This window comes from Dermacentor albipictus, chromosome 1 (genome assembly GCF_038994185.2).
Source record: "Dermacentor albipictus isolate Rhodes 1998 colony chromosome 1, USDA_Dalb.pri_finalv2, whole genome shotgun sequence".
Lineage (NCBI taxonomy): Eukaryota > Metazoa > Arthropoda > Arachnida > Ixodida > Ixodidae > Dermacentor > Dermacentor albipictus.
In genome coordinates, this window is record NC_091821.1 from 400,634,653 (window position 1) to 400,657,072 (window position 22,420).

Consider the following 22,420-nt stretch of genomic DNA (forward strand, 5'->3'; position numbering starts at 1 on the left):
AATGTACGAGGGCGAGTCAAATGAAAGTGAGCCTACCTTAACCACGCAATAATGGTTCGGTTCATTATCTGCGAGGCATGCGCGTAGGAGAACGGCATGTCTCATTTACAAAAGTGACGCGCAGGTGTGAAGATAAATGTTCTTTAATGCTCTCATACACTGGGTTGAATATGGTTGCGTCACATAATGGACACTACAAAAGTTGAACAGCTCGGTGTCGCGAAGTTTTTGACAGCTGAAGGTGTTTCCAAAACAGAAATTAATCGCCATATGACTGCCGTGTACGTTGAACACTGCATTTCATTGACCACTGTGAAGCGTTGGAGCAAACTGTTCAAAGGACGTTGCAAAGACATTCCAAGACCGGGCCAAAACCATTGTGTAATCACCCCCCACACAATTTCAAATGTTCATGAGCTGCTGAAAGAAGAACGGAGGATAAGCATCGATGAACTGGCAGACCGTCTGAACATCAGTCACGGTTCGGTTCACGCCATATTTCATGAGCTTCTCGGTTATCGACTCTTTGGTGCGCAATGGATCCCCAAGATTTTTATCCATCGCGAGAAAACGGAGAAGTTTCGCGCTGCCTTGACTCATCTGATCGGGTATCACAATGAGCATGACGACTTCTTGTTTGCAACTGTGATCGGGGACGAACCTCGGTGCCACTACTACGAGCTTGAAACACGACGGCAAAGCTTACGGTAGAAACATTCGAATTTACCACGCCCAAAGAACGTAAAGGCCATCATTTCCGCTGGAGAGGTGTTGTTGACTTATTTTTTCGATCGACAGGGTCCATTACTGATAGATTTGCTAAATCTTGAGAGGCTATCAATTGTTGAGAGGCTATCAACGCCAGAACGGCAGCGTGTCGCAATCAAGAACGAAAAACGTGGAAAATTGACGAATGGGGTCATCTTGTTCCACGACAATGCCTGTCCCCACGTCGCTTATGTGGTTAATACAAAACTGGCAAAGTTCAAGTGGGAAACGCTGCAACATCCGCCATACAGCTCAGACCTGTCACCTTGCAACTGCTACATTTTGGGGCAACCGAAAAAACAGCTCAAGGGAACCAGATACAGACTTTTTGAAGCAGCAACCCAAGGAACGTTCTATAAGACGGGAATCACGCATCTCGTTAGTAAATAGGACAAATGTCTAAATTCTCATGAAGACTACTTTTAAATAAAGTACCCCGTTGTTGGCTCATTCATTTGACTTGCCCTCATATATCTTGCAGAACTCCTGCTTTTTATACGTGCTCTCTGTCGCGACTATAACTTCGTTGCAATTACTCACGATACACGACAAGGGACAGCTACTCCTGCGTAATACATTGGAACAAACGACAGCGTCATTGAGATTTTTCACTGGCCATTGCATATATACAAGAACGTAAGCACGGTTCTTGAATGACAAAGTTTCATTAACATATTTGTCCTCAACTTGTTCAGTTCATTGCCTTTTAATTTTTCATATCAGCGGCATGCACTGCTTTCCGGGTTTCGAACTGATATAGTTCTAAAGTTCGTGTGATATTTTCTTTACTTAATAAATAGACAAAACACATGGAAGCATTGACGTCAGTTATGTTGGGCACAATTTTTGGCACATACGAGTATAATATTTTATGAAAAAATACATATTTTACTTGTATTTACAGAGCGTAGCTTTCAAGAATTCGTTTGCAGCATCTTTGGCAATGACAATGCAGTTATTATTCATGTATTTGATCCCTCGATAAATTGTTTAAGAGGAAGCTTTAGGTCGGGCCCAATCCGACGCGGCCTATTCGAGTACTTGTAAAACGCAGAAACGCTTTTCTGATATTATCCTGCTAATCGCTTTTATTGAAATTGGTTGCATTTGAGAGATAAAGTTAAATCCTAGTGTCTGTTGGAAACAGAACTTGGATTTAGGGCCTAAATTTTGTTTAAAATATCTTGGAAAATTCGAAAGTTTGAAAAAATAGAAGCACGACGTTTACAAACTAATAGCTATGCATGAAGAACATATATTGTGGTTCTGTAAACGGCATTTATTATAACAGTCAAAGCGGACGAGTTTGCTGTGTCAATTTGTATTTTACGTGAATTGGTTACGTTGTGTAGAAGGGTTCTGCAAAAGCCGTATTTACACAATAGTAAATTTTTTTGAGATTCATGTGTAACATATCTATTTTGTCCGCTGTAGATGTAGTATTAGATGCAATTCACAGAATTGTGATATCATCTTTCATTGTTGAGTCACGGAGTTTTATACTTGATAGTTTCGTTTTCTGAAAATTTTCAATTTTGGCCAATTTTGATAAATAATAGACCACCTAAATGAAAAATTCGAAGCCAGTAGTCACTAGAATTAAACTTTTTCTTTTAAATGCAACAAACCTCCTCAAATTTGGTGAAGTGGTTGCATGGAAAAACGAATTCCCCTTCTACATGTACTTAAATAGGAGCACCCGAGCTAAAGCTTCCTTTTAAAGAGTAGGCTGAGCTGGAACGTGCAGCTATATATATATATATATATATATATATATATATATATATATATATATATATATATATATTGGGCCAGTGGCGTAGCCCCCCCCGAACAAAATTTCTGGCTACGCCACTGGTTGCCACAGATGAAGTTGATTGTGCTTGATCCAGCCCTTGCACCACTAAACACCACACATTCATTCATTTCATTGATAAAAGCCATGAGGCACGGTTCTTTCTTCAATAAATGCATATGCTAGGCCTCTTTTTCTTGTCTATGCCCAGCCAGGAAAGTGCAGTACACATTGGAAATGCTAAAAGGTGCTCGAATTGAAAAGTAGAGGCAAGTTCATGAATTCCATCTCTTTAGCGCTGCATTCAAATAATTCTTGACGATGTGACTGTAACCCACTGCCCAAATGAGTAAGTGACCTGCGGTGTGTGATCATAATAACAAGGCTATTATAACACTGCGTAACCCAGCTCTCGAAGAAAACAACAGTTGCTCCTACCAAGGAATGCTTTGTTCCATGATTGGGCAAAGAACCTACAAAAGTGCTATCTATTTTACTAAGAGCAACGTTTTTCCTGCTGTGATTGAAAACAAGAGTGTGGGTGACCTAGGCTACTATACACAGCTATTTATTTTATAATTTGTGGCTCGACTTGTAAACTGGGGTCATCTGAACATTGCCACATGAACACTAAAACACAAAAAAGGATAACGATTTAAAAGTGTTTCTCATGGAGAGACGGGGCTGTCAGGTGGCAACACTGTTTATAGGCATTTTAAATCTAGTGTTCAAACACAATTTCTGTGAAAGTGGCATCACTACATGCTAAACAAAGTCTTGCGCATGTGCTCTTCATCTGCACAAGGGTCATCTTCGCAACACCCAGCTGCTTATTGCAATTGCATCAAAAAAGTTCTGCATCAATTAACAAAAATGCAAGCTTCAATATGCATTTTCCACTCTTATGTACAATTGAATTTCTTGACTAACCTTTGCGTTTTTGTTATGTAGTATTTGAGTTATAGTCACACTGAAGCCCTAGAACCACAAAACAGACAATGACGAATCACATAGTGTAGGCTTCTACATTCCTGCACCGCCTCTTTTGTAGAACTGTAGGTGCACCATAATTTAATACTGCATTACTGACAAGTTCTAGCAACATTATGGCTTTATTTGGAGCATCAATTACTTTGTTTTATAACTTTTAACTGCCAAAAGCACATCCAGATGTAATAACCTTGAAGTCTAGCAAGCTCCTTTAACAATCAAGATATAAAAAATTTGGGAATCTGTTCATCGTAAATAAAGTGTAGTGCATCAAGTTTCTAAAACTTTTCTTTACAGGGAAATGCATTGCTAAAGTCCATCCAGATTTCTTCAGAAGTGCTTCAACTAGTAGATAAATAATGAAAAACATAAGCAGCCACTCTGTTTAACTCATGGTTTTGTGTATGATGCAACTACAGCTGCATAAGCGCTCCTTCGTAGGCAACAAAATGGTACAAAACATTGCTGAAACATTTTGTGTTGTTAGTTTCAGACGAATAGCATCAGTGTAATTGTGACACACACCATAAACCACCATGAACTTGCAAGACTGCAGGTTTTTCCTTGTACACTCTGATTGATTTTCTGCCTATTTAAAAATGCTGACTATTAATGGCAGTGGTACAACACCTGTACAAGGTTGTTGCATGGAAGAGCAGATAAAATTGCAAAAAATAAATAAAATAAAATGCAAAGCAGATAAAATGCAAAGCAACGCCAGCAGAAGAAAACAAACCCCGGAGTGTTGGGGAACTGAATGCATATTACAGCAAACAAGTCAATATCCCAATGCAAAGCTTACAATTGTAACGATTCCCATGCGAGTCTCAATAACTGCAAAATCAATTTTCCCCATTGTGTAATTTTGTGTGAACTATACAGTGAACTGCATCAGAGGGAAATTGAGTGAGATTCCCAGAGTGCTGGATATAAAGGAAATTCGTCTAAGGAAACACTAAAGGAAATATTAAGTTGAGCTAGATTGAAAGATTAGGCTTCTGTAATAACTAATTCATCATTTGTAGCGAGAATAAAGCTCTTGTAAGGGAGAAAATTATGACAACAGTCACGTCGAGACTACGTCTATTTGTCTGTTGTAGCACAGCTGATTAAATTAAGAAGAAGCAGCGGGAACTTCAGCAGCAATTTTCGACACAACGGAGGAACATATTGGTACACAGAAAACGATGATGGACATTTAGAAAAATGCAGTCAACATCCAATTTCTCAGACTCCCTAGGGACCGCAAAAACATCCAGAAAAATGAATAAAGGGCTAAAATCACCACAACCACATACAATATTGCTGTGAAGGCCTGCCAGTACACTTATTAGGCATCTTGGTGTTCTTAGTGCGACAGGGAACGGCGGGTATGCTCCACCGCAATACATTTTGTATGCTAGACTGTGGAACATTAGTGTATTGCAGCGAAGATGACTTTTAGCAACCAGCATTAAGCAACACTTTTTCGACTTCGAGGACTGTAGCAGCAGAAAATTGTGTAACACGGACACAGAAAGGAACAGACATACATACTGTAGTTACAAGATTGTAAGTCAACCACTCTTTTAAAATTTGAAAATCTGAAGTGGGGGGTCGACTTACAATCGAAACCGAAACATGGCACGGTCGAAAAAGCGAGACCAATGAGAGCTACAACGTAGTTACAATTTTATGTTTGCTCTATGGCCCCACCCGTAGCTTTTTGCTATCCCGCGTGTTTGTTCACTTTTCGGAAGAGTTTTTCAACATTTTTGAGAATGTTACAGTGCACACAACACTCATGAGAGGATGTCGATAGTTGATGGAAGCGCCGCTGCTCCATTCGTGGCACCCTTAGAACGGCGGCGCTTGCGGGGAGCATCGGTAGTTCATGGAAGAGCAGACACCGCTCACAGGTTTCTCTTTGCCTGTTGCGCTTAGCTTTTTTGATGAAAGGCATTGGTTTGACGCATTCTACTTGACTGCCGGCTACGTGCTACTTCGATGCTTCCTCAGTCGTCATGAGTGCTCCAGGCCCACTAATTATTTGGCACTCGTTCACAGCAGCGTTCAAGAGGGTTGCCATCCTTTATGCCGAAGAAACAAATTGCTGCGCAGCGGGCCGCAAGTTCCATGTTTCTGAACAAGTGGTGCGAGAGTGGCGACTGCAGCGAAGCGAAATTTTCACCTGTGACGGCAAGTGAGGAATTTCCGACGTGCCGAAGTCTGGATGCTTTCCGGAGCTGTAGGCTAAGCTTGCGGCGTACGTCGCTGAAATGCGCGATCGGTCCCTGCCAGTGAAGTGCGACATGGTCCTGAAACAAGCCCGGATCTTCGCCTTTTAAGGACCTGCTACGCCGTGAGTCAGGTGGCTGGTGGCAGAAGACCGCGAAATTACGCCAATCGGACCTGTCAAAAGAGCCTCCCTGACGGCTGCGTGTGGTTGGGTGCATTCGGCGTGGGCTGCTGTGCCACAAGATGTCGCGGTGCAGTCGTTTGCCAAATGTGAAATTTCGCGGGACGACGACGCGCTGTGGGACTGTAGCAACGATGACGATGGCAGCACTAGTGAAGATGAGTAGTTCAGTGACCATGTCAGCTATTAACAAATTTTCATTATCAAATGCTCCCTCGGGTATGCTCTCCTTTCTTTTTTTTTTCCTGTCACACGATATGGGGGGGTCGACTTGTATTCAAGTCGACTTACAATCGTGTAAATATGGTAGATGCAGCACCTACGTCCGCATATGTTTGTTCCTTTCTGTGTCCGTGTTCTACAGTTTTCCGCGGCTACAATCCTGAAAGAATAAACCAACTAGTTCAGTTAAAACCCTTTTGACTTTTTAAACCTTGCCGGACTGTCTGCTCTTTGAAGCCATTGACTAGAATGACAAAGGCGCAGTCAGGGCCATTGCTGACAGCAGTAAATCCTATAATTAAATAACATGGCACTGAACAGCAGGAAGTTTGGTAGCTAACGGCGAAGCAACTAGGCCTGATGACCAAGCACCTTCAGCATGCCACAGAAGGTGGCAAGCAAGCATGCTGTGTATGTGTGCCTACAACAACAAGATCAATGTGTGGGCGAATCTATATGGCTATGGTGACCGTTGTGGCTACAGCTGTCAATGGATACGCTGGTTCGAGGCTGCGAGGTAATCAAAATGGTGGCGCTGGCGGCTTTGATTAATGCCATTTCGGGTCTGTGATCACTGCAAAACAACTGAAAAATTGGACGGCGAAGGGTTCCAGCATTCGAAATTTCAGACGCCCTAATACATTGGCTCTATGAGGTATGTGGTGCCGCCATGAAGGTGCCTGAATCAACAGGAATGTGAAAAAAATTGGCTGTTGACTGCAATTTATTGTTCTAGCTTGACTTTATTCCTGAGTTAACAGGAATGTAAAAAAATTGGTTGACTGTAATCTACTGGTCTAGCTTGACTTTATTCCTTTTAAGTGAGCCAGTCTTAAAAAGAGAGCCTGTTAAAACTATGAAGCATGGTTGATGAGTGCAAAAGTAACCAACTTCAGATGCTGGCAGACCTTTGGAATAATGCACTTAGGCCACAAACTGAGCGGATAAAGTGTACCTCTCTGTGCACACATCTCGCAATCTGTTCTGGAATGCTCACGAGATTTCCAAGCTCACCTGACGTAGAGGGAGATGGGCACGACGGTGTTGAGTACAATGGCATAGGAGAAGAAAACAAGCACAGCAATGGCAGTGGCGCCGCCCACAGTGTTGTCGGAGCGGATGACCTTGTCCCAAGGAAGGTAGACGCGGAAGAACTGGCCCGTCACTGTCTCCCACACGCCACATGCTATGGTGCAGAACAGGCAGATGCTGAACAGGAAGAACACAATCTGGAAGAAAGAACAGACAGAAACTCTCTTGAGAATCGTTGTTCTTAGAATGATCTTTCAGCACAACCTCTGAACATTTCTTGCATGTTTTACAAATAAAGAGCTCGGCCTTTCACAATGCTTTCTATCTCTGACTGGCATAGAAATATCGCCTCAACTATGTGCCTTCTTTTTCAAAAAGCTAATAATTAAATGATATACAGTACACCTCGATATAACGAACTTCAATATAACAAAGTATTTAACATTTCATAACCTCTTGTCCATGGAACACCGTGTATTTAGAACCTCCATTTAACGAAGTGCGTTTCTATGATACTTCAATATTGTCACGTGGTAGTGACGGTGAAGAGAGAACACAGTAGCAGTACTGTGAAAGACAAAAGTAGCTTTTATTGGGCGAACCTGTGCCCACAAAACAGGCTACACTTAAAGCACAACGATAGCGGCGAACACAGTCGGCGATCGTCGAAAATCTGATCAGCGGCTAAAGCGCGTCGGCTTTTATAGATCAGTCGTCGAATGTTCCAGATTAACTGATGGGACCCGCGTGTCCCACAAAGTTCTACACCTTTCGTGTCACGCGATGAAATCTGATAACACAAGGTTCGGCGACAACAGACACGCGGATAGAAGCGTCGATAACTTTCCAGAAACGTCGGATACATGCAGGCGCGTCCCTCGCTGTGCGATTACAGTTGTTAAGCGGCGAAACGTGGTTGCGCGATAAAGATAAGTACACGTGTCATTACCCCCCTCTTAAAAAGCATCGACCCGATGCTGCAAACAAATGAAAGTAACAAAGAAAACAACAAACTAAGGTAGTTCATCAGCGTCCGTAAAATGGTTTCAGGCGCACCACGTGGACCACTTCAGATCGTGTGCGGCGCCGCTGTGAATGCGAAATGCCGTCTGGCACGACCTCATAGTCCAGAGCGCCAATACGTCGGATGACCTTGTAGGGTCCGAAATAGCGTCGGAGTAGTTTCTCACTGAGTCCTCGTCGGCGTATCGGTGTCCAAACCCAAACACGGTCGCCGGGCTGGTAATCAACAAAGCGTCGTCGGAGGTTGTAGTGTCGGCTGTCGGTCCTCTGTTGGTTCTTGATCCGTAGGCGGGCGAGCTGTCGGGCTTCTTCGGCGCGCTGGAGGTAGCTAGCGACGTCAACATTCTCTTCGTCAGTGACGTGGGGCAGCATGGCGTCGAGCGTCGTTGTCGGGTTCCTGCCGTAAACCAGCTTAAACGGCGTGATCTGTGTTGTTTCTTGCACCGCCGTGTTGTAAGCAAATGTCACGTACGGCAGGACGGCATCCCAGGTCTTGTGTTCGACGTCGACGTACATCGCTAGCATGTCAGCGAGGGTCTTATTCAGCCGCTCCGTAAGACCATTCGTCTGCGGGTGGTAGGCCGTGGTCCTCCTGTGCCTTGTCTGACTGTATTTCAGAATGGCTTGGGTGAGCTCCGCTGTAAAGGCCGTTCCTCTGTCGGTGATGAGGACTTCTGGGGCGCCATGTCGAAGCAGGATGTTTTCGACAAAAAATTTCGCCACTTCGGCTGCGCTACCTTTCGGCAGTGCTTTAGTTTCAGCGAAGCGGGTGAGGTAGTCTGTCGCCACGACGATCCACTTATTTCCGGTTGTTGACGTCGGAAAGGGTCCCAGCAAGTCCATCCCGATCTGCTGGAATGGTCGGCAAGGAGGCTCGATTGGCTGCAGTAATCCGGCTGGCCTTGTCGGCGGTGTCTTACGTCGCTGACAGTCTCGGCATGTTCTGACATAATGGGCGACGTCGGCGGTCAGGCGCGGCCAATAATACTTTTGTTGTATCCTCGAGAGTGTCCGGGAAAAACCGAGGTGTCCAGCGGTCGGATCGTCATGTAGGGCGTGCAATACTTCTGGACGAAGTCCTGACGGGACAACAAGAAGGTAGTTGGCGCGGACTGGTGAAAAGTTCTTCTTCACGAGGAGACTGTTTTGAAGCGTGAAGGAAGATAGTCCGCGCTTAAATGCCCTGGGGACAACGTCGGTGTGCCCTTCCAAATATTCCACCAGGCCTTTTAGCTCCGGGTCTGCCCGTTGCTGTTCAGCGAAGTCTTCCGCGCTTATCATGCCAAGGAAGGCATCGTCATCTTCGTCATCTTGCGGCGGCGGGTCAATGGGGGCGCGCGATAGGCAATCGGCATCGGAGTGTTTTCGTCCGGACTTGTAGGTTACAGTGATGTCGTATTCTTGTAGTCTGAGGCTCCACCGCGCCAGTCGTCCTGAAGGATCCTTTATACTCGCTAGCCAACACAAAGCGTGATGGTCACTGACGACTTTGAATGGCCTGCCATAAAGATAAGGGCGAAATTTAGCTGTAGCCCAAACGATGGCGAGGCATTCCTTTTCGGTCGTAGAATAGTTGCCTTCCGCTTTTGACAGCGACCGGCTAGCGTAAGATATCACCTGTTCGACTCCGTTTTTCCTCTGGACTAGAACGGCACCGAGGCCTAGGCTACTGGCGTCAGTATGGATTTCTGTATCGGCGTACTCGTCGAAGTGCGCAAGTACCGGCGGCGACTGCATGCGTCGTTTGAGTCCTTCAAATGCGTCGGCCTGCGGCGTTTCCCACTTGAACTCAACATCACATTTAGTTAGACGTGTCAACGGCTCGGCGATGCGTGAAAAGTCCTTGACAAAGCGCCTGTAGTAGGCACACATGCCAAGGAATCTACGCACTGCCTTCTTGTCGGTGGGCTGCGGGAACTTTGCGATGGCAGCTGTTTTCTGCGGGTCGGGGCGTACTCCGGATTTACTGATGACGTGGCCTAGGAACAGAAGCTCGTCGTAAGCGAAGCGGCATTTTTCTGGCTTCAGAGTGAGCCCTGATGCCTTGATGGCCTCTAGTACTGTGGCAAGCCGCCTAAGGTGATCGTCAAAATTTCCGGCGAAGACGACGACGTCATCCAAGTAAACGAGACAGGTCTGCCACTTCAGTCCTGCTAATACTGTGTCCATGACGCGCTGGAACGTTGCAGGCGCCGAACACAGTCCGAATGGCATAACCTTGAACTCGTAGAGGCCGTCTGGCGTGATGAAGGCGGTCTTTTCGCGATCCCTTTCGTCGACTTCTATTTGCCAGTAGCCAGACTTGAGGTCCATCGACGAGAAGTATTTAGCATTGCAGAGCCGATCCAATGCGTCGTCTATCCGTGGGAGGGGGTATACGTCTTTCTTCGTGATTTTGTTCAATCGACGATAATCGACGCAGAAACGCAGGGTTCCGTCCTTTTTCTTCACTAAAACAACTGGAGACGCCCACGGGCTTTTCGACGGCTGGATGATGTCGTCGCGCAGCATTTCGTCGACTTGGTGTCTTATAGCTTCGCGTTCTCGCGTCGAAACTCGGTAAGGGCTCTGGCGGAGTGGTCGAGCGCACTCTTCGGTTATTATGCGATGCTTTGCGACTGGGGTTTGTCGAATCCTCGATGACGTCGAAAAGCAGTCTTTGTAGCGTCGAAGCAGACTTCTGAGCTGCTGTTGCTTAATCACTGGGAGACTTGGATTAATGTCGTAGTCTGGTTCGGGAACCATGGTCGTCGGGGTAGATGCGACGGAATCCGAGAGGACAAACGCATTACCGGTTTCCAGAATTTCCTCGATGTACGCGATCTTCGTGCCCTTGTTGATGTGCTTGAACTCCGGGCTGAAGTTTGTTAGCAACACTTCAGTTTTCCCTCCATGCAGTCGAGCGATCCCTCTTGCGATGCAAATTTCACGGTCTAGCAGGAGACGTTGGTTGCCTTCGATGACACCTTCTACGTCAGCGGGTATTTCGGTGCCGACCGAAATAACAATGCTGGAGCGGGGCGGGATGCTCACTTGGTCTTCGAGCACACTCAAGGCGTGGTGACTACGAGGGCTCTCTGGCGGTATCGCTTTATCTTCCGACAGCGTTATTGACTTCGACTTCAGGTCGATGACTGCGCCGTGTTGGTTCAGGAAGTCCATACCGAGAATGACGTCTCGAGAACACTGTTGGAGGATAACGAAGGTGGCAGGGTAAGTCCGGTCATGAATGGTAATTCTTGCAGTGCAGACTCCAGACGGCGTGATGAGGTGCCCTCCAGCGGTTCGAATTTGAGGGCCTTCCCAAGTAGTCCTAACTTTCTTCAACTGGGCGGCGATGTGTCCACTCATGACGGAGTAATCAGCCCCTGTGTCGACTAAGGCAGTGACTGCGTGGCCGTCGAGAAGCACGTCGAGGTCGGTGGTTCTTTGTCTGGCGTTGCTGTTAGGTCGTGGCGTCGGATCACGGCTGCGTCGTGTTGAACTGAAGTTGGAACGTCGCGTCGTCAAGTCGTCGTTCGTCGGTGTAGTCTTGCCTTCCTGACTTCGTCGGGACGGCGGCGTGTCGTTGTTATGTCGTCGAGATCGTTTCGTCGTCGTCTTCGTCGGCGGCGGAGGATCTTCGTCAGTTCGACGAACAGCAACCGCACCTCCATCGGTTGCTGCTTTCAGTTTTCCGGATATGGGCTCGCTGACCGGCCCCGGGCTGGGCCAGTGTATGGTCGGCGCTGCGGCGACAGGTAGCAGCCTGGTGATGGCGAACGGGACGGCCGTCGAGGGCTCCACTGAGTAGCGGCGAGGTAATCGGCGATGTCACGTGGGCGCTCGCCAAGCTGTGGACGCGGCGCGTTGACGGCGAAACCTCGCAGTCCAGTCTCCCGGTACGGACATCGTCGGTAGACGTGACCCGCTTCTCCGCAGTGGTAGCAGAGCGGGCGGTGGTCAGGAGCACGCCAGATGTCCGTCTTCCTCGCGTAGGTGCGCTGGGCGACGGGTGGTCGTGCTGGCGGCGGCGGCGGCGGACGACGAAACTGTGGCGTGACAGGGCCCTGGCGCGGTCGCGGAGGGGGTCCTTGACGGCGTGCGACGGCGGCATAGGTCATCGCTTGCGGCTCACGCTGCGACGATTCAGGGGCTACTCCAAGTTGTTGTTGGAGTTCCTCACGCACGGCGTCGGCAATCGAAGCCACTTGAGGCTGTGATGATGGGAACAGCTTTTGTAGCTCCTCCCGCACGACAGCTCGGATAGTCTCGCGTAGGTCGTCGGCGGCCAGTGATTGAATTCCTCCATAGTGGGTAGAGCTTGTACGGCGGTTGAATTGCCGGTTCCGCATTTCGAGTGTCTTCTCGATGCTGGCGGCCTCGCGAAGGAACTCTTCTACGGTCTTCGGTGGGCTTCGTATCATTGCGCCGAAAAGTTCTTCCTTCACACCACGCATGAGAAGGCGGACTTTCTTCTCCTCGGGCATATCCGGGTCGGCATGGCGGAACAGACGTTTCATTTCTTCCGTGAAGATGGCAACATTCTCGTTAGGTAGCTGCACTCGGGCGTCGAGCATGGCTTCGGCCCTTTCCTTGCGCACGACGCTCGTAAAGGTGCGCAGGAAGCCGGTACGGAAGAGGTCCCATGTCGTCAAGGTCGACTCCCGGTTCTCAAACCACGTTCTGGCGGCATCTTCTAAGGCAAAGTACACATGCCGCAGCTTGTCGTCGGAGTCCCAGTTGTTAAAAGTCGCGATTCGTTCGTAGGTCTCCAGCCAGGATTCTGGGTCTTCAGTCGCTGTTCCATGGAAGGTCGGTGGGTCCCGAGGTTGTTGTAGGATAACGGGGGACGCTGGGGCAGCCATTGGAGTTGTTTTGACCACGATCTTCTTTGTCGACTCAGGTAGAAGTCCGTGCTCTGGGGGCAGTCCTTGCAGTCTGCGGCTAGCACGCTGGTCTTCGGCGATGTTAGTTTGGTCCTCGGGCTTCGGGCTTGGATCGCGGCTTTGCGGGGGCGTTCGGTACATGAACGCACTAGCACCTCCACCAGATGTCACGTGGTAGTGACGGTGAAGAGAGAACACAGTAGCAGTACTGTGAAAGACAAAAGTAGCTTTTATTGGGCGAACCTGTGCCCACAAAACAGGCTACACTCAAAGCACAGCACAACGATAGCGGCGAACACAGTCGGCGATCGTCGAAAATCTGATCAGCGGCTAAAGCGCGTCGGCTTTTATAGATCAGTCGTCGAATGTTCCAGATTAACTGATGGGACCCGCGTGTCTTCCACAAAGTTCTACACCTTTCGTGTCACGCGATGAAATCTGATAACACAAGGTTCGGCGACAACAGACACGCGGATAGAAGCGTCGATAACTTTCCAGAAACGTCGGATACATGCAGGCGCGTCCCTCGCTGTGCGATTACAGTTGTTAAGCGGCGAAACGTGGTTGCGCGATAAAGATAAGTACACGTGTCATTATAACGAAAGTTCGCTTCAGCCGTAAGGAAATGCCGAGGCAATAAGTGGAAACTTCTGTGGATGCAAATGGTCAAATAGTTGAATTACAAGTCGCTGCTTGCAAACGAGAAGAGAGGCGACATGTACGAACCAAGTTAAAATCTGCCTGAGAACAAGCAAAAAAGCATAGCTTACACCGAGGATGAGAACATTAAGGAGCCTGTCGAGGGAGGTGCGCTTGAAGATGGTCTTGCCACTGTTCTGCATGAGTTTGGTGTCCCGGCCTGCAAACACCACAACCCCGTAGCACCAGTGGGTGTTCCGCAGCACACACCCCCTCAGTAGCAGCTTGTCATTGTCCAGCGGGTACGTCTGACCCTGCCAGAACAGGGTGCCCTCAAAGCGGCTCAGGTTGTTGTTTGGTGCCTCACAGATAATCTCCCCTAGGAGAAAGAAAAAAAAAAGAAATATGGCACCCTTGTATAGCACTCAATAGAATAACTTTCATAGGAACAAAACCTAATGATCCTTGTAACGTTGCATTCAGGTTATTGCTTCTGTAGCCGCAATCTGACACAGTACGCTCAAGATACTCATGGGCAAGGGGCAATAGTGAACAGATGATGTAGGATAATTACGTGTGCAGTAATCTAACCTAACAACTATAAATTTTTACAAGAAACATGTGGATTACTTTCCTGCAGGCAGCAAATGTTATTTAAAGACAACAAGCTCTTTTGCTCAAGAGATTTCTCGAATGGCCAGTGAATGTGGCTTTAATATACCAGGTGTCCCACGTAACTTGAGCCAAACATTAAAAATATGAAAATGCCATGTAGCTGGACAGAACCAAGGTAATGCTATTTGCCGTCACTTGGAGATACTCAGATTATATTTTGCATTCCACCGAATTACATAATTAGTCTTAATTATTCAGCTTCTCAAATATTATATTTAGATGAAAAGTGTCCATGAGAAAATTGTAGAGCAACATGAAAAACTTCCGATACAGATTTCTGTTACTCAATATGTGCTACATAAAGGTGTTTTTCCAAGCATAAGGGAAGCCTGTAAATACACGCAAAGTGCCTCGAGCGCCCAGTTGCACGGCAATTTTTCACACATTCGTGGGCTGCTTTCATTTTTGAAAAAAAAAAACATCTTTATGTAGCACGTATTGAGCAACAGCAAGCTGTATCAGGAGTCCAACTACATGCCATTTGCATATTTTTAAAGCTTGGCTCAAGTTAACTTGGGACACATATATACCAACCAGGAAAATGGGGGTCAAAGTTATGCTTGGTAAATATTGTTAAAAAAATTTATGCTGACCTGTTTATAGTAAGGCATTATCTATGGGTACAACATGCCACAACAACACCTCGGCTATGAGAGATGCTATAATGGAAGGCTATGGATTACCTTGACCAGCCGGAATTCTCAAAAGAGAAACTAAATCTGACTGTGCAGGGTGTTCTTGATGTGCCTCGAATGGAATGCAGAATATATACAAATGCCGATCCATGACAGGCAAACAAATGCGACTCTGTATGCAAGGAGGCCCTGAAAAGTCCTTCTAATCTCTAAGCAAGGATTCTCTCAATGTTATTTTACTGCATGCTGACTCTAAGCAACAGCCATGAAAATTTCTCACCATCAAACCTCCCCAAGAGCTGGTTGTCATTGCTCATCTCAGCTGTGTCTGGAGTGGCCTGGCGACACTTGAGGTTAGTTTCACTGGACAAAAAGAAGGGGCACAAAAGAACACTGGTGTAAGGAGCACAAGTGAACAATCAGATTATGGCAGGGGGAAAACTTTTGCTTCTGCATGCAGCCTTAAATACTGTCACACCAGAATGAAGAGAAGCACCGTATGGGAAGAATTAAAAGTAGAGCATCTCTTTCGACACTGTTTTGAAATTGTGACAGGCAATCATGGCACAAACCAGGTGCTAATTTTGCCTGCGCACCACAGCTGTGTCATACAAACACAAGTGGAAAGAGAAATGTGCCTTCTAGCTCTGTCATGTTTATGGTTCATTATGACATGATACCTCATGCGTGCATGATAAAAGCATCTACAGATGACAAGTTATGCTGTAGTGACACAGATTTAAGCTACAGCACACAAATCATTAAAACATTTTCCCAATCCTACTCATTTTTATCATCTGTCATGTGGAGTAGCTGACCTGAGACAACAAATGGTATCTAGTACATTAGCAGATCTCGCGTTTTATATATTCAGCCACTTTTTACAGTGCTATGAGGCTAAAACCAGAAATAAAGTCTTTATTTATGACTTTCCTTTGTTTAATTTAGGATGTCTTACAATGCCAGATGCTTGTCTTTCTTTAATTGCAATTGGCTTTCCCACATTTGGTAGTGAACTGCTAAATATTTGAAACATTTCATTTCACCTATCATGATCTTTCATTAATTTCACAGTACGATGGTGTGGAGAAGCCAGCAACAAGCTGCACTTGTTGCCAACGTTTCCTATTCACAATCAATGAATTAACACACAAGAAATTCAATATTCTTTGCTGCTAAGTTGCAACTGTGCCGAGGAAGTACCATAATTGGCTTCCTCGTTTTCCTCGAAGCACTGCATTGTTTAGTTGAAATGCAGTGCATAAACACTGCATCTGACGGCAAATGGAAGGTGAGCAGCACTCTTACCCATCAAGTTCCGCCGTTTCGATGTAGCATAGGCCGTTTGGCTCACTGGTAGACAGCAGCAGCAAGTCGGCCTGGAAAGCAACCAGTGAGATGCCATGAGAACAAAGAGAGCCACTATTATATCCCAGTCTATTATTTTCAGAGGTCCTCACACGAGCTTTTAGACAGAATTCCTTGAGGCAATAATGTCCACCTTTGCGGAGGTTACTAAAGTGTAAAATGGCGTCCTTGAACCTTAGCATACGCCTAAAGCTTATGACGAACTAAGATTGAGCTGAGATGAATATTTGTAATGCTGCTGTGAACAGCCATACGATGTGGTCCAAAGTAGAATCTTGTTCACATCACCAGGTTTGCGTTTTATTATGATAGCAATTGTATGGACACTCCAAGCGCATTTATGCCGCCGGCATCACTATCGCCGCGAGGTTCCATATAGTCCAAGGGTGATAACCGTTGTGGCGTGCCCTGCGCTGTATGTGTGAGTGAAAGCATGCGAGGGGAGTCGACGATCACTGCTCAATCTCGCCTGTGCAAAAAAGACGAAAGCGGAAGAGGAAGCACACAGTCTTTCACCGCGCGCGAGGCACTCAACATTGCGAGGCACCGGGCGGAGGAGACGGAGGGGGGGTTCTGCTCCAGCTGCAACTGCGCATGTGGCGGCTGCGTGCGGCCGTGCGGCCATATTTTGAGAGCGATCTGCATTGGGGGCAGAGTCTAGGTGCATCGGTGGCTCGTAGCTTCATGCATGCTGTGTGTTCTCGGCGCTCACTTTGCGTTGAAGCGATAGACAGCATGAATGTCACTTCGCTCACTGCTGCTGCCGTGTTTCCTCACGCCAGCATTATGACAGCCAGTTTCCGTGGTGATCGAATGAGACGTGTCCATGTTTGCTTGTGCGTGCGTGACACCATGCTTGTTAATTTAGTTAGTATGCCTATGTTTGCAAGTTTATATGTCCAATGGATCTACTATCCTTACTTCGTATAGCTGTCCACTAATTTGCTATCGCAATCGATGTTTTGCTTTTCGGATGAAACTGCAACTTTTCTTATTTATATTATTTATGCATTTATTTATTTTTTTATTTTTGCTACTACACTACATATATTGAGGCACATGCAAACAAAGATTTTCTTCGCTATATAACCGATACCGTGTCGTATAAAGTTTTTACGAATATTATGGCAAACAAGAGAATAGTCCATTGAAGTAAAGCATGGTCAACTAAATCTTATATTTACTTCGTTATAGTAGACAATTCATTATATCTATGTTCATAATATTGATGTTTGACTCAATATTACTACCATCATGGGCAATGCACGTAACACAGAAGAAAAGTTGCAATTGTTTAAAATATGTTTACCCAATCAGCACAGCTTTTACACACACACAGCGGTCACACAACACAACGGTAAGTTGTTAAAGATTAAGTAAATTCTGCAGCTTTGCAAGCCAAAACCACTATCTGATTATGAGGCACGCCTTAGTGGGGACACTGGAATAATCTTGGCCACCTGTGCTTCTGTGACGTGCAGCCATTGCACGGTACACGAGCGTCCTTGCATTTTGCCCCCCTAGAAATGCGGCCACTGCTGCCGGGTGTCACACCCGTGACCTCTAAATAGCAGCGAAATGCCATATGGCCACACTAAGCCACCATGGTGGGCAGCAGCAACTTCCGACTTGCCAAAATGTTCACGAGAGAAAAAAAGAAAAAGAAGGAAAGAAACCATTTGAGTCATCAAGTGGACAGGTTTACAATAAATGCAAACAGAGGTGCCTCCAACTTGCAAGTAATTTGTGTGTGAACGGCAGACTGAATCGGCCATGAGAAGCAATGTACTATATAACGGCATAATCTTCTCGTATGGTGAAGCTCAATTCATAATAATTATACTACTTATAATACTTATAAAACTTTAGCTATACGATAATTTCACCGTAATTGTGGACAAAATAAGTTCCACACGCTCATCCATAAAAGCAGATATCTAATGGCGTGCATTTTGGCTTAAGGGTGCAGATATTGTGTGGTGTAAAATGGATGCATTGCTATAGGATAAGGTCACACACAAAATGTGTTGTAAACACATTTCATGTGGCCGCTGCTTAACTTACACACCGGTGCGCCGGTAGATATCTCATCATGAAATAGGCTTGTTACAAACTGAATCGGGTGTCGCACTATGCCGCAATGGGCAACTCACAGCCACGAAGTGGTCGTTCTCCATAAAAATGATGTCGCCCACTTGGACTTTGTGCCAACGTTCCTCCACGAGCTGGCCATTGCGAAGCACCTTTGACAGTCTGTTGTTGACCTGGTTGTCACTCTGGTGGCGTTGCTGCAAGTGTGCAGGCACGGAAGAGGACGTTAAATGTCAAGTTGGAGACGCAGGCACAGAGTGCTGGACAGGTGAAATGGAGCGGAAGCCAGCCATAGAACTATACTTAACAACAAATAATGAAATCAGTAAGAAAAGTTTTATGATCATTCAAAGGGCAGTGCCCTACTACTCAAAGTCAGAACAGTGTGTCCGAGAATGTGAAGTTATATAATAAAAGAAAATTTTAAGACGACGATTCATGCACATATAGTGCGTGGAAACTGTGCAGAAACTATACTGATAAATGTGGGTTTAGTTCGCCTGCCATGAGTTTTGAATTCAGCAGGGGAATGTGAATGAATCTGCAGTGAAGACTAGTAAGAGACAATGGAATACTGGCAGTGAAAAGTAAGAAAAACATGCAATGAAGCAAACTTTAAATCTTTAATAATGTTCCTTAATGTTGTGGGACCTGTTGTCTCCATACGACAATGCTAGCTGGCGTTGCTGTGTAGAAGTAGTAAAGTCTGGGTTTCCACTACGCTGCGTGCTGTGTCAGTTGTTAAAGCACTTAAGATGCAATGTGTGTAAACGTATTCAAGTATTTAGATAGACCAGAAAGACTATAAGAAGTGAGCTTGGTCGCATGTGCCACCAACCTGTTTCAAAAAGATCATATCATCAATAGCACAAAACGAATTTGAAAGGTTATTTGCCCTGTTGCTAACCAAGGAGTCTATGACTCCTGCCCACTACGGGGGATCGACTAAGAATCGAGTGGATTATTCAAAACGACAACGGTAATTCATATCCCAGCACTGATAAACAGTAAGCCATGTTTGTCAGCTAGATTATCAGTCTAATTATCTAATTATCATTTTTGTTTTAGAAAGTATGAACAACGCTTTGTTTAACTGTACCACATTGAATTTTTACTAAACGGTTTTGAAATGATACTTGGACATTCCATGTTTGAAATCTGTTTGGTTCCTGAAAAGAATAAATCATTGCCCAGTTTCAACAGGCTTTACTACTTTGGACTGCTTTAAGTTGCTTGCATTCATTTTCCTGTCGTTTCTTTTTGCTAGGTTTGAGGTGTATAAATAATAATAATAATATTAATAATACACTTTCTTGAGCTGACAGTGTTTCTGTCTTGAGCCATCGTGCACAGCCCTCACAACTGCTGTTACTTAGACCTTGAATCTACCATCCAAAGGACATCTCCAATGTCTGAAGTGTGCTGCTTTTGCGTTTGTGGCACATGAACGTGCCACAAACACAAAACACACATTATAACAGATCAATCTGAAAACCATGGGCAATTGCTAATGCACAACACATTTCATGGGTCACTCTTGCACAATCTGCATGAAACGACCAAGCATAATTTTATTAAATTTTCATCTGTTATAATGCCATGTAGCAAGTCATGTGAAATAAAGAAAAAAAAAGCAATGCCAAGACAGTAATGGTTCTAGAGCGATAAAGAACTTCCATCACTGGTACAAAACGCGACTACAAAGCAGCTTTGCTTACAATGTCATCGATGGCATCTTTCAGAGCTGTTAGTGACAGCACCACAACTAAAGGCACGGCGGTGGTCCATGGAGTTAGGGAAGAGATCTGCGGGATCATCTGTGCATGAGAAACAAGAAAAAAAGAAACCATGTGAGTTTTCCAAGTCTGCGGTGGAACTGCCACGATATTAACAAAAAAGCATAGTTTGTTGTCATTTATTAAACACAAACATTAGCAATGTGCAGCGTATACTGTATAAAGGGCAGAGCGCACTTGGGAGGGTGCGGCACTTACTTGCAAGACAAGGAGACATAGGAAATAGAAGTTGGCGAGCCGCTGAAACTGCTCAAACAGGTTTCGTGGCAGGAACGTCAGGAGGGAGTACTTGGATGTCTTGATGTAGTTGTTCTACAAAACAAAAAGACAAGTGTTTGATGGCCACACGAAAGAGCGAGGGGTTAGCTTCCTATTATGCCATGAAAAAATTGCGTTCCTGGTGAATTTACAGAAATTGCTCCAACTGAAAATGAATTTAGTGCTGTAGCATAGGAGATAGATGCTCATGTAAGGTGCATATAAGAAAGATGACACAAAGCAGAAGTACATTAATTCCCAAGCATCTTGCATTGGTTATATGCACTTCTCATGACCTCATCAGGCCAACATGTATATTTAGGTTTTTGTACATATGAAACATCCATAATCGTATGGTTGGGTATGGTACGGTATGGTAATCGTATAGTTGGGTAGGGTATGGTACTCACAGCATAATTAAACTGGCTGTTGTATTCGGGGTTGTTAGCCCGAATGCGCCTCTCCGTCTCTGAAAAATATGCACGCATGCAAGGTTAATGAGGATCAAGTGCACCGAACTGTTGATCAGGCTTGCCTGACAACTTCAAAACAGAAATAAAAATACAAAAAGTGCAACTTAGTATGTTGTAAAGTGTGTGGACAGAGTGTATAAATGCTGACTACAATCACCTCAGGCTTTTGTGCATCAACAGATCACAGGAAAATGTGGGTCAAGATGCTAAATCTCATTAGTGGTGTGATTTTATTATACTGAAGTGTCAACAGTGCTGTGTCGTAGCTTTGATAGCACTAGATATTCATTATTGATGTAACATAATAAACATCACTTGGTTTTCTTTTTGGAGGTACAAACAACTAACAAGTAAGAAAGGTGATTCACTAACTGCAGATATCAATTGGAACTGTGCAACAGTCATAAATATATTTGCAGTATTGGTGCCATTGAAACACAAACTTACTTTAAACTGGCATATAACAAGTTGCAGCGAGGTAAATGTTGCTGCTTTGTTTTGAAGCATCAAAACTAAAGATGAAGTACTAGTGTCATGCTTGATGCACCATCGCAAGCCCGTAAAGTACACGTTTTTCAGTTTATTTGCTCATGAAGACACAGCTGATCGCTAACATTTTAGCAGTGACTTTTGAAATATTGCAAGGTGCGAAAAAACAGTAAAAGGCAACATCGTGCACAACTTTAATGTCATAATAAGATGCACTGAAATTTTAGATTCAAGGTAGACACCTCAAAATAACTTCTAAACGGAATGTGAAGTCCCTTGATTAAAAACGAAAAGAAGCAGTCAAAAAGAAGGGCTTTAAAGCAATGATCGATGAATTTCATCAAACCTATCTCTAGTGAACAAAGTTTTTATACACTACATGCAAGCAGTTAGTTCACTGCACCAAGGGTCAGATGACACAAACAGGGGGTACTTGTTATGAGCAGTGAATTCATCTGTGGCATTGATTCTGAGCACATTTATTTGCTCTCAGTAATGTGACTGCAATTAAGCTTTCTGGAATGTACTAAAAAAATAACTACAATCTTTGTCACACTGGTTTCAAGACTAGGCACACCTATTTTAGCAGTTTCAAATTTAAGTTCAGAAATGCACAGTAAGCAACAACATCCAGCTCCGATGTGTTGAACATGGCAATCTATTTTTGCAAGCAAAAGGAATGAATGTAAAGTGTACTGGCATGTGTATTGGGCAGCATGAGCCTAGTAGGCAATAAATAAAACCAGGTGAGAATGACACAGGAAACAACATGCATACTATGCATACCAGGCACGTACCCAGGATTTTTTTTCGGGGGGGGCCCTCCATCATCATCATCATCATCATCATGTTTTATGTCCCCTGCAGGACGAAGGCCTCGCCCTGCGATCTCCAATTACC

The 22,420-nt window shown here is 45.1% G+C and overlaps 1 protein-coding gene across 7 annotated transcripts in view; it reads right to left on the reverse strand.

The window, feature by feature from the left end:
• ATP8B (ATPase phospholipid transporting 8B) overlaps positions 1-22,420 on the reverse strand; it is a 174,988-nt gene that overhangs the window by 27,915 nt on the left and 124,653 nt on the right. For all 7 annotated transcript variants that reach the window (XM_065452444.2, XM_065452445.2, XM_065452447.2 and 4 more), the window contains 8 exons: positions 20,969-21,027; positions 20,499-20,612; positions 20,223-20,321; positions 18,567-18,701; positions 16,354-16,424; positions 15,326-15,408; positions 13,867-14,114; positions 7,188-7,402 (listed from right to left, as the gene is read on the reverse strand). In XM_065452444.2, coding sequence (XP_065308516.1) covers positions 7,188-7,402; positions 13,867-14,114; positions 15,326-15,408; positions 16,354-16,424; positions 18,567-18,701; positions 20,223-20,321; positions 20,499-20,612; positions 20,969-21,027 — 1,024 coding nt within the window. The remainder of the gene's footprint in view (positions 1-7,187; positions 7,403-13,866; positions 14,115-15,325; positions 15,409-16,353; positions 16,425-18,566; positions 18,702-20,222; positions 20,322-20,498; positions 20,613-20,968; positions 21,028-22,420) is intronic.